This window comes from Polypterus senegalus, chromosome 8, assembly GCF_016835505.1.
Source record: "Polypterus senegalus isolate Bchr_013 chromosome 8, ASM1683550v1, whole genome shotgun sequence".
Classification (NCBI taxonomy): Eukaryota; Metazoa; Chordata; class Cladistia; order Polypteriformes; family Polypteridae; genus Polypterus; species Polypterus senegalus.
In genome coordinates this window covers 158,364,442-158,376,423 of record NC_053161.1, presented here as the reverse complement: position 1 = coordinate 158,376,423, position 11,982 = coordinate 158,364,442, and the positions used below count along the sequence as shown (strand labels likewise).

Here is an 11,982-nt window from a genome sequence, read left to right as displayed (position 1 = left end):
AAGAATGATGCTACACACAGTACTCTCAAAAGAATAAAAAAATGATTTAAGGTGGTGTTGATTAGGGCATTTAATTGTATGTTTAATAATTCTGTCACATTCCTACTGTTATGCATTTTTGTAAATCTACGAAAGGGGAGCGCAACTTATTTAAAACGTTAACCCAAACCGTAGTTTATATAGCGCCTTGCCCTTGACGTTATTTTTCCCCATTTGTGGAACACAGCCAGGTGGGACGACGTAATCACGTGACGCCCGTGAACCAGGCGTCACACCTTGATCGGTAACCTCGCCGTTTACTGACCGCTGGTGATATCAACGATTCCAAATAAACAACAGTTGTGCCTTCTGCATGATGTCACGAGCATCGCGGTAGGTTCCTAACGAAGAGCTCTCCGGACCGTTTCTCACATTCAACGTAAAGTGTAATGGAAAAGTCGAGAGCAAGCCTAACAGCAGAACGGCCCGCACGAGTGGACTCCCCAAGCGTTTTTTGCCCTTGTCATCGGTTCCATCGCGCGTTGCTTACTATGCACATGTCACGCATTTTGCCGAGATAACGTCTCACCGTGACCGTGACCGGGCCGCCGCTCCCCACGTCTTCACGGACATCGCACTTCTCGCGCGCACAAAAAGCCGAGCTGAGCGGCTAGCGCGGGGGATCGACCGTGAAGCCCGCTAGAGAAGCGTCAGCCGCCTCAGACACATCTCGCTGGCATTTCGTTTTCTTTTTGCTGTACTATTTTGTTATCTTTTTGCATTGTCAATTGCTATTTTGTCGTCCTCGTTGAATTAACGTCACGATCGATCAACAAGAACATAAAACCTCCTCCATTTAAAGGACCGACGCGGCGTATTCCTTCGTGTTAACTAGGACACAGCTTTTGTTTTACTCTGAACAAGAAGACTCGGTTTGGGCAGGTGCTGTCGCCCCAAGGTAGCCGGCAGGAGGAGACGCGGACCGCTCCGGAACAGCCAGCGCTAGCAGCAGAGAGAGCGATGGTTTTGGAGGTGGCGGCGAGGTCAGAGGGTAAAGGCTATTCACCCAGCATCCTCGATTGTAGAATACACAGCCATCTTGGATCTGCAGGGAGAAGAGAAATTAATGCGGTGAGTTGTTGTTGTTGTCTTTTATATTTATATATTTGATGTGTGAGTGCGTGTGCAAACGCCATTGTTTCACTTGCTTTTTTTTTCATCAATTTCGCTGTCCTCGGAAGGCGAGCGCTAAGCGATTCAGACCTCCGGCGGGGTTGGCCGGCTCGGTTCTGTGAGGTGGATCGGAGCCGGTCGCTCGGTTGGGGGGGTCACCCGTCCGTGGTGGGGGCTCCTTGGGGTTGCCCCACCGAGGACGGTGTTTGTGTGTTTTTAAGATTTTAAACCTTTTTTATATGACCGCGTGAGGCCGTCCTTGGCCTTCTCCTTGTCTTTTAAATGCCGCCTGGCGTGCGCTGCAAAACCCGACACGGGAGGCAAGAGAAACGGCGAAGGGAGAGCAGGCCGCAAGCCTGGAACATGAGCAGAAAAGCTTCGGGATGCAAAAAACGTAATGTGGGGTTAGTCCAGGCACCAGAATACCATACAAGATGAACTTTTATTCTGCTTTTTGATGTTTTGATTCACGAAAAGAAATCTTGCCCACTTCAATGGCAGAAATAGCATCACATCCCCCTCCCTCCTTACTAAAAATTAATAAGGCGAAGGGATGCGTTTCCTATATCGTCTTTCAACTCTTTTTGCTGAACCTTTCATAGTCGGATGGGATTCCTGTTGGTGTTCTATAAACTTCACTTTGAGCGGTGTGCATTTTGAACACTGAAGAGAAATTTTGGCGATCTGGTTAACTCCTAATACCGGAAGCGCTCCCTCGCTAGTCCCTTTCTTTTGTTGTCCAACTTTTTTCGTTTTGAATGGTGCACGACAACACTTTTTAAAAACACTTAACGAATCCAGCCATTTATCTACAGTCCGTTTAATCCCTCGAACTGCTTTTGGCCTCTCCTGGGCATTTTTTGGGGATCTCCTAACCTTTCATAATTCAGCATCTAGGTTTGAATCATTCATTTTCTCATTTAGTACGGTTGTCAGCTATTGCTATTCCCCATCTTTTAGAGCGGAGTTTCGGTTCTTCATCTCTCGAACTTGAGTAATCGATTACGGGAATGCGTTCAGGAAAAGAAATGTACTGTACTTGAAGGATTAATGGATGTGATTAAAGTTTTGAAATAAGAAAAAAAAAAAAAACTACTAGTGGATAAAGAATAGTAGTCGGGGTTATATGAGTGCAAAAATTCCGTTAGAACTATTCGAATACTTTTTCACGTTTGAATCTTGTCATCCCGTAAAGTGAATTGACTTCTTCGGTTAACGAGTGTGCTGACGTGGGGCGATTTGCTGAACTGGAGGGTTAGGTTCAATAAGTTTGCACTACTTTTTGCTTCCCGTTATCCGGTTTGCGTGGGTAAGAGAACCGTATATCCTCGCACTTCTGCGTCGTCATTTCTTTGTGTCGAAGTTTAAACACCGCTGGGTAAAAATATGACCGTAAAACTCGCCAACTTCACACATACCACGTTACCAAACAGTTCATGTGTTAAGTCAATTAGTGTGTATCCACTTTCATTTCCTGGAGTGATTTTTTTTTTTTCCCCAAAATGTTTGACCAATTTATTCCAGCTTTTAGTCACTATGGCATATTTTCAGTGAGTCAGAAGTTAACATGTTAGTGTAAATCACTTAACCTGAAGCACTTGGGATAGAATTCCACAAGTTTCTCAAAGTATTTTTCTGGAATGTTGGCCTACTCCTCCAGACTCAATTTCATCCGGTCAAGTTCATTGCTTTTTGCCTTGGATTGATTTCTTTAGGTCAGTTCTAAGATTTCCCATGGCTTTGTGATGGCCATTCCAGTACTGTCACATTGTTGTCTGCAAGTCATTTCATTACCACTTTGGAAGTGTGATTGGGGTGGTGGTTCTGTTGGATTTGCAACCATGATTTAACTTTCTTGCTTCTGTCTTGAGTTGTTACATCAGAATTTCCAGATAATGCTCCTTTATGATGCCTTTTATTTTATGAAGTGCCCAGGCCCCTTTTCCAGAAAAACACCTGGACGACAGGACACAGTTTCCTTCGTGCTTCACAGTTGGGATGGTGATCTTTGGATTAAGAGTCTCGCCTTTTAGGTACCATACACATTGCTGAACATTATTGCTAAAAGGTTCACATTTTGTTTCATCAGACCAGTGAATACATTTGTCGTGATGAGCAACTGCAAACCGTTCTTTAGCTTCTTTTAATGTTGATTTTGGAGTTAGTTTCGTCCTTTATCAACAACCTTTTAGTTCATGCCGACGAAGTGCTCTCTTAATGGTCATGATGACCACCATTGTTTCCATCACCTTCACCGGTTCCCGTGTTATTTTCGGGTTCCGTTGATCTTTTTGAAACAAACTTGTTGCGCCTCCTTTTTGTGTGATGTAAAGTTTTTATGGTCCCTTGAGCAATAGATTGTACAGTTGCTCAATGTTCCTTTTAAACCTTTTGGAGAAGGCATCTGAGGAGGAACCAAACTTGTGAAGATCCACAGTTTTCCTCCTAAGGTCTTGACTCAGTTCCTTTGATTTCCTCATTGTCTGAATGACAGGAAGGCACTGGCTCTACAGGTAGGCCTTTATATACAGTCGCAGGTGTCCCAATTAACTAATTATGGCAATTAAGTCAGAAGCTGCTAAGAGTAATTGCATCAATTCCTGGTGTTATCCATAATGTTTAAACATACAGTCGACTTGGTTTGTGTAAATCTTTGACCCACTGAAAATCTGACACAATGATTAAAAGCTGAAATAAGTCTGCCACTTGATCATTATTATGGAGAAAACCCCCTTGTTAAATAAATGAAGTTGATACATGAATTATTTTGTATTAAGTCAATTAGAGTAATGTGTGAAGTTGGGAAATTTTTAAACTTGAAAGTTTGGTGTAAATAAAAATATGGCTCCTACTCTACATCATCGGCTAAATAAATGGGTAGAAACGTCAAACCGCTGCACTCTGATAACATTAACTTCGGTGCCTTTCTTTTCTGTGCATCTGCCGTATTCATCTCAACAGATTTCTGCTCCCGTGTCACTTTGTTGGCCCCTTGGCTACTTACCTTAAGTTTGATTTGATCAGAGTCACTTTTTTTATTCGAGTACTTAATGTACAGGAATTTAACTTGGTAGCTTTGAAGCCGTTTAACATAACACAACATCATATACAAATAACATTAAACTACATACATTATGAACAGTTGCAGAATAGTGCAACAATTAAGTTGTGGAAATGAATGTGTACGCTTGCATACCTTCATCCTGTATATGAAAGATCGCACAAATTAAGTGAGGAAGGTCAGTAATTTAACCTGGTTGTGGGTGTTATAGCTCTTGGAAGGAAGTTATTTAGGTGCCTGTTTAATAATAGTTTTAATTGATCTAAAGTGTGTACCAAATGGGAACTTTTCAAAGAAGTAATGCCCTTTGTCAGATGAGACGGTGGTGATCTTTTTGACATGGTTTATGACACCAGATGCACACAGGTTTGCAATAGAAGAGCAGACTTCACAACATGCTTTAATTGTACTAGCATGGGCTGGGAAACATTTAGTTTCTTTAGTAGGCATAACAAGTACATCTGCTGCTGAGCGTCTTAGTGATGGAAGTGGTGTAAATATTTCAGCTAAGATTGTGTGTGATAATTATGCCCAAAAAATTTGAAGGATTTCACCATACTGACAATAGAATCATTTATTTTTTTTGAAGTGGTTGTAGCTCATTTTTGCAAAAGTCATGACCATTTCCGCTGTCTTGGTGCCATTTCGTACCAGGTTATTTGTAGCGCACTAAGACACAAGATGAGTCTCTTCTTGTCTATACTTTATGCAGTTTCAGTACCATTAGTGATAAGTTCAAGAATGGTTGTCATCGGTGAATTTGAGAAATTTTATTGAAGGGTCAGTGGGCCTACTGTAATTGGTGTACAATGAATAGAGTGGAGAAGGGAGCACATGGATGAAGGGACACCTTTACTGACAAAGACCGTCTGAGAGGTGGGAGCCAATCCAAACATGCTGTTGTTGTTGTCAAAAAACTGTAGATCCATTTAAAAATGGAATTCATCACATTTGATGCAGTTTACATGGCTGTCGTATAGTACTTAGTTAGCACTAGTAAATGCAAATATCTTGAACTTGAATATTCAGTTTACAGCATCTTTCCCCAGAATCAAATTCAGTTGCTTATTTTATTAAAGGCAGTGTGGTTAACTCCTTGGCCTTTTAATGGTTCTTGTATTTAAATAACAGTTGCCCATGTACTGCTGGGAATTATTTTGCCATTAATGCTTGTTCTTGATGCTGCAACTGTTACCATGATATATATATATATATATATATATATATATATATATATATATATATATATATATATATATATATATATATATATATATATATATATATACATATACTTTTCGCGTTTAAAACGGAAATTACGTATGACCACAGAACATATTATAATACAGGAACTAATCACTTCATTTGTGGATGCCATATTTTATATCGTCTTTATGAATTGTTATTATTTGTGTGAGAGTTACTTTATTGAAAAGAAGTAAACACAAACACGCTGATCTATCCCATAAAAGTGTGCCCCGCATCGCCCTCTCCCAGCCCTCCTTTCTGGACTCCATTGCTTAGCCGTTCGCTGCCAGGCGGGCTCTGACAGAGAAGTTTTTTATTTATTGGTCCACGTGAATGTCGCGGAAACTGCCACATTATAATTTTTTTTTTTAATTGTCAATACTTGATAGTAGAAGAGATGAGGAAAACAGTTTTGCGTCTTTCTACTTTTTAACTACGCCGAATTGTAAACAATGTGAAGACTACACTGCCTTCAGCGGCGAGGGGTCGTGAGAACAAAGTGGATGCTCGGAGGCACGGAATGTCGGGCTGCTCTGCCGGCTCGAGAGCTTCGCAGTTTCGGGTGGCGAACTCTCTTCTCACACTGTTTGTGACACTTGGAGTGCCCCGTCGGCTCCTGGGAGAGTGGAAATCATTGTGAATGAGTGTAATGGGCGCCATCGAATTAAAACTCTCTTTGTAAATTGCACTTCATGACTACTTACTGTCCCTTAAGGCGAGTTCAGGTCACTAAAACCCTGCAATATTCAAGGTTGCTTTTGTGATAAATTCATTTAAGAAGATGTACTGACCTCTTCATGTTAAGTTTTGGACTTGGGAATTGTTTGGACCTGTTGCCTGTTAAGCACGGAAGGGCAGCGTCCACATTTCTCAGAATAATTTTTCTCATAAATCACTGGCACGTAGTGCAAGTTTGTCAGGCAGAAATTTTCAGGATCACATAGAAAATGTCATTTCTATACCACAGCGATCATGGTAGCAGATCTCTTGTGGAAGGTGCTACGAGAGATGATCCAAATACATTTAAGCTGCTGTTAGTGCTACTTACCTGTTGTGTTTATAGCACCTTTAAGATGTACTTTAACTGAAAGCACTCTAGTACTCCGCAATGTATCTTTACTTCTTACATGTTAATGTTTTACTTTTTAATAATTTATATAGTGTACTACATTTTATTTTTTTCGCTTGCACTCAGTGAGCGAAGCCACTGGGCAATCAGCTAGTAAAGTATAAAAAAAGCATATATAAACGCATGTATAGTGCACAGAGTCATTGATCTTAAGTTTGAATAAATATGACTTAGAATTTTGATATTCAGACTTTAGTGTTTGGTTAATTTGATCATCCTAGTTTTCTATTGTGTGTTTTTTAGATTGATCCAACAATTACACATTGACTCATCTAAATATTTAAAGAATGAAGCAAGAATTTTTGTTGTTTTAAAAATGAATTTACAGATAGTCAAGTATTGGTACCCTTCTGCTATTTAAAAAAGCAAACACTTCATTTTCATTTGGTTACAGTGTCAGAAAGCTCTGTTTCATTTCCAGGTCATGGGTCCTTTGGCTGGAATTGGGACCAAAAAACATAACTAGGACAACCCAAGAATGTTGTTGTGGGTTTTTTTTTTTTTTGTAATTCTGAATAGGCCTACTATTAGTTCTGATCTGAATCCAAATGAACAGCTATTGAAAGTGCTGAAACTCACAGTTGGCCAGATTGCCAGTTGAGAGGTGTACGAGTCTCATTAGGACTGCATTAAGCTACAAAATATTAGGCTAGGACTCCCAATAATTTAGCCCATGCCATTTGTCATTTGCATTTGAGTTAGACCTTAACATATTAAAATAAATATGATCAAAGTATGTGCTATATGGAATAAGAAATAGTGGATGCTAATTACTTCTGTCAGTTTTATCTTTCGTGGAAGGTTGTGTGTTTAAAGAAAAATGAAAACCTCAACCAAAAAATTAGGAAAAAAAAAGAGAAAACCAAATTGATGTTTCAGATATATAAGTTGGAATTGGTGCTGGCTTGTTGCAACTGCAAATAGCCTGGGTTGTAATAAGTTAGCTGCATCATGGTTAAAGTCCTACCTGTGTACTTTTTTAATCTTGTTTGTTTCATATACAAAGTATTTATTCAGAACATTACTTATCATCAACAACAACAACAACATTTATTTATATAGCACATTTTCATACAAACAGTAGCTCAAAGTGCTTTACATATTAAAGAATAGAAAAATGAAAGACATAATTATAAAAAAATAAATCAACATTAACATCGAATAAGAGTAAGGTTCAATGGCCAGGGGGGACAGAAAAAACAAAAAAACTCCAGACGGCTGGAGAAAAAATAAAATCTGTAGGGTATCATCAACATATAAGAAGTTAGAAAATTGTTTTTGTTTTACGTGCTTCCACCCACTCCAGCTCATAAGATCTTCATTACTATGTGATACATTTCTCTAGTCTTTTTTATGTACTGTGTTGATAAGTGTTTATTATCCATTCCACAAATTAATGGCTAATCTTTATTTAGTAGTATGATCTGTAATTTCTGTGTTTTTCATATTCTGTATACACTGATCAATCACAGCCTTAAAACCTCCATACTAATATTGTGTATGCCCCCCTTATGTTGCCAATAAAGCTTTGACCCGTTGAGGCATGGACTACACAAGACCTCTAAACGTGTTCTGTGGTATCTGACACCAAGATGTTGGCAGCAGATCATTTAAATCCTGTAAGTTGCAAAGTGGGGCCTCCATGGATTAAACTTGTTTTTCCAGCACATCCCACAGATGCTAAAACAGTTTATCTGGGGAATTTGGGGGGCAAGCCAACACCATGAACTCTTGCATGTTCCTCAAACCTGAACAATTTTTGCAGTTCGGCAGGGCACATTATCCTGCTGAAAGGGGCCACCATGATCATAGAATACTGCTGCATGAAGGGGTGTACGTGGTCTGCAACATCCTTTTAGGTAGGGGATATGTGTTAAAGTAGCATCCACATTAATCCCAGGACCCATGGTTTACCAGCAGAATATTGCCAATAGTATCACATTGGCTCTGCCAGTTTGCCTTCTTCCCATAATGCATCTTGCTGCCATCTCTTTCCTAAGTAAATGACAGACATGCATCTTGCATCACTGAGCCTTGGGTGACTATGACGCTGTCGTCTGTTTACTGGTTGTCTTTCCTTGGACCGTAGGTACCAACCACTGCAGTCCAGGAACACCCCACAAGACCTGCTATTTTGGGGATGTTTTGACATAGGCCAAATTGTGATACCTAGTTTTTCCTGCTTCCAATACATTACCTTTATTACCTGACTGTTCACTTGCTGTCTAATAAATCCTGCCCCTTGACCGATGCCACTGTAATAAAATAATCAATGTTACTCACTTCACCTGTCAGTGGTTCTAATGTCCTCTCTGATTGGTATGTATTGCTTGCTCATCTTTACTGTGATTACTTAAGGATCTTAATTTTCAGTTAGTGGAAGTATCTTCTTGATGTTGTGTGTGTGTGTGGTGTTGTTTTTTTTTTCTTTCTCAGATCTTTCTATTCCTTTCCTAACATTCCCTGTCATCTGCTGGATGAACTAGAAAAGATCTTGCTTTTATCTTGTTTTTTTACATACAGTAGCTATAACTAGTTGTCACATTTCCTGTTTGCATTCTCATATTCCACTTTTAACACAACACGAAATGGAGATAAGATCAAGTAATTAAAAGTTGTAATCAACTAAAGTTAAAAATGTCTTGCTGTTTATGAAATTGGTTGGAACAAAATCCTTCAGCCACAGGGGTCCTTCCGGGGCAGTACTTCAGATTGACTGATTTACAGTTCCAACACCTAGCACAGGAATAGTCAAACAAAAAGGCCACTATGACAACAGGCTTTTATTTCCACTAATCCGTCAGCTGAAAGCCAAAGTATCTTTAAACAAACCTCTTTTTATTTGCACAATTAACCTGATGCATAATGACCTTTTGAAAGAGCCATAGGGTGGTGATGAAGCTTTCTAGTGATTAGATCCTGGACCTGTTCTCAGCAGGTGTGCCTTATGTGCGGGATCTGCAAGTCTTCTCTGGTGATGTGTGGTTTTTTGTTTTTTTTGGTCATTAGGGAAATCATTTTTTTAGCTAGTCATATGAATCGAACCCTAAGCTCTCTCTCTCTCTCATATATATATATATATATATATATTTTAATTTTTTTTTTTTCTAAGCTGGTTTGTTTTTCTAACAAGTAGTCTGAATAAATTTGTCTAGTTGAGTTTATTAGATTGTTTTGAATGTTCTGAATTTTTCTCACAGTGCTTTTCGATATGTTGTTCTAGTTCTTAAATGGGGCATGGTGACATAGTGCTCAGCACTCCAGCCTTTTGCATCCAGTATCCTGAATTCTAGCTGACCAAACCAACTTGATGATTGGAATTATCTCCTTATTTCTTCTTCTACTTTTGGCTGCTCCCTTTAGGGGTCGCCACAGCAGATAATTTTCCTTCATATCTTTCTGTCCTCTGTATTTTGTTCTGTTACACCCATCACCTACATGACCTCTCTCACCACATCCATAAACTTTCTCTTAGGCCTTCCTCTTTTTCTCTTGCCTGGCAGCTCTATCCTTAGCATCCTTCTCACAGTACACTCTGCATCTCTCCTCTGCACATGTCCAAACCAACGCAATCTCCCCCCTCTGACTTTGTCTCCCAACCATCCAACTTGAGCTGACCCTCTAATGTCCTCATTTCTTATCCTATCCATCCTTGTCACACCCAATTCAATTCTTAACACATCTTTAACTCTGTCACCTCCAGCACTGTCTTTTGCTTTCTGGTCAGTGCCACCGTCTCCAACCCATAAAACATAGCTGGTCTTACTACCGTCCTGTAGACCTTCCCTTTCACTCTTGCTGATACCCGTCTGTCACAAATCAATCCTGACACTCTTCTCCACCCATTCCACCGTGCCTGCACTCTTTTTCACCTCTTCCACAATCCCCTTTACTCTGTAATTACTCTGAATTGTCTCATTTGTTGAGCTTTAATATGTTACTGATCTCTTACTACTTGGCAGAGCCTATCCTAGTAGCATTGAGTGTAGGTTAGGGTAAATAAAGGGTGGCAGTCCATTGAATGGCTTTTTTATTCTGTTTTAAAATAAGTGTAAAACTTGAGTGCATGCTCTTTGCTTAAATCTGCAGTGTTGTGGTTAATACAACTGCCCTTTAGACTCAATGTCCTGCGTTCTTGCCTATTCCCAGTCATTGTGTATATAATCTTTGGTCAGTATGTCTGTTTTTGGGTCCTTTTTTGTGTACTCTTGTTTTTCTCTGCCAGAGACTTCCTATACTTGTGTGCATTTGGTTGAGTGTTAAGTCTAAATTGGTCCTTCTTGTTTGTTTGCATGAGTGGGCCTAGCAGTGAATACTTCCCCTTCCATGGTTGGTTATTGCCTGTGCTGCCAGGATAGATTTTAGGTCCTTGGAGTTCTGAATTAAATTATGCGAGTTTGAGGATATTATGTTTTGGGTAATTTAGCACTAGTTGTTCATACCAGTGCTAATTGCTTACTATCAATGGTCTTTATTTTGTATAGTGCAATTTTTGGCCTGTACAGTCAAATGGTACTTGTAATGTGAAATTTTTAATGATTTTAATATCAAACATACAAACTGATTATGATAGTAATATCATAATTCAAAGATTAGGGAATGAAAAATGTTGCACTGATAGACAACAGGAAAGGCTTGATAGTGGTGAGTGAGAAACTGAGCAAAGTAAATGAATTCCAGTGACCATAATGACAGCACATTCATGCACAGATATTTAAGAGGAAGCCAAAATGAATGCTATTGATATTTATTTTAAAGAGTGCTTGGGAACAAGTAAAACTGGATAAAATGTTCTGGCTTAACTACATCTTAAGTAACAGAAGTCTCTATACTATAGCCCTTCCGCACTAAGTTTAACCAGTCCTAGTTAATTGGTGTATTGAGGTAATGCCGTTATCCAAGGTGACTTACAAGATCAGCACAGATTTCCACTGTTTACTTGTATTTTTAAAGGTAAGTGCACAATCCGGCTAAACAACTTCCTCAGGGTCACTCAGTAAGTTAAAGGAGTAATTGAACTTGACAGCCTTACAGTTTTTAAAGTCTGTTGCCTTAATCATTATACCATACTGCCTATCTGTACATTTGGTGTTTAGACTTGACTGACAGTTTATTAATGGGTAAGACTTGTGATGAAGGTTTGCAATGGATGTTTAAAAACAAAAAAACAAAAAAAAACTCAAGTTGGCCAAATTCTGTTAGGCTTTTCTGGTACAGGCATTCCCCGGGTTACGTACAAGATGGGAACTGTAGGTTTGTTCTAAAGTTGAATTTGTATGTAAGTCAGAACAGGTACATTATTTTAATAAATGCTGCTGTTGACTAACTGTGACCAAGTGCTCTGCCAATGAATGATGGAGTTTCACCTCTCTCTGACCTTTTTATTATTTCT

At 39.4% G+C, this 11,982-nt stretch overlaps 1 protein-coding gene across 3 annotated transcripts in view; it reads left to right on the top strand.

Annotated features, from left to right (window-relative positions):
* Positions 1-286: 286 nt before the first annotated feature.
* cnot2 (CCR4-NOT transcription complex, subunit 2) overlaps positions 287-11,982 on the top strand; it is a 124,982-nt gene continuing 113,286 nt past the window's right edge. The window contains exon 1 of one of the 3 annotated variants that reach the window (XM_039759942.1): positions 287-1,110. In XM_039759942.1, coding sequence (XP_039615876.1) covers positions 1,000-1,110 — 111 coding nt within the window. In that variant the 5' untranslated portion in view covers positions 287-999. The remainder of the gene's footprint in view (positions 1,111-11,982) is intronic. The other 2 variants (XM_039759944.1, XM_039759943.1) reach the window with 2 other exon arrangements.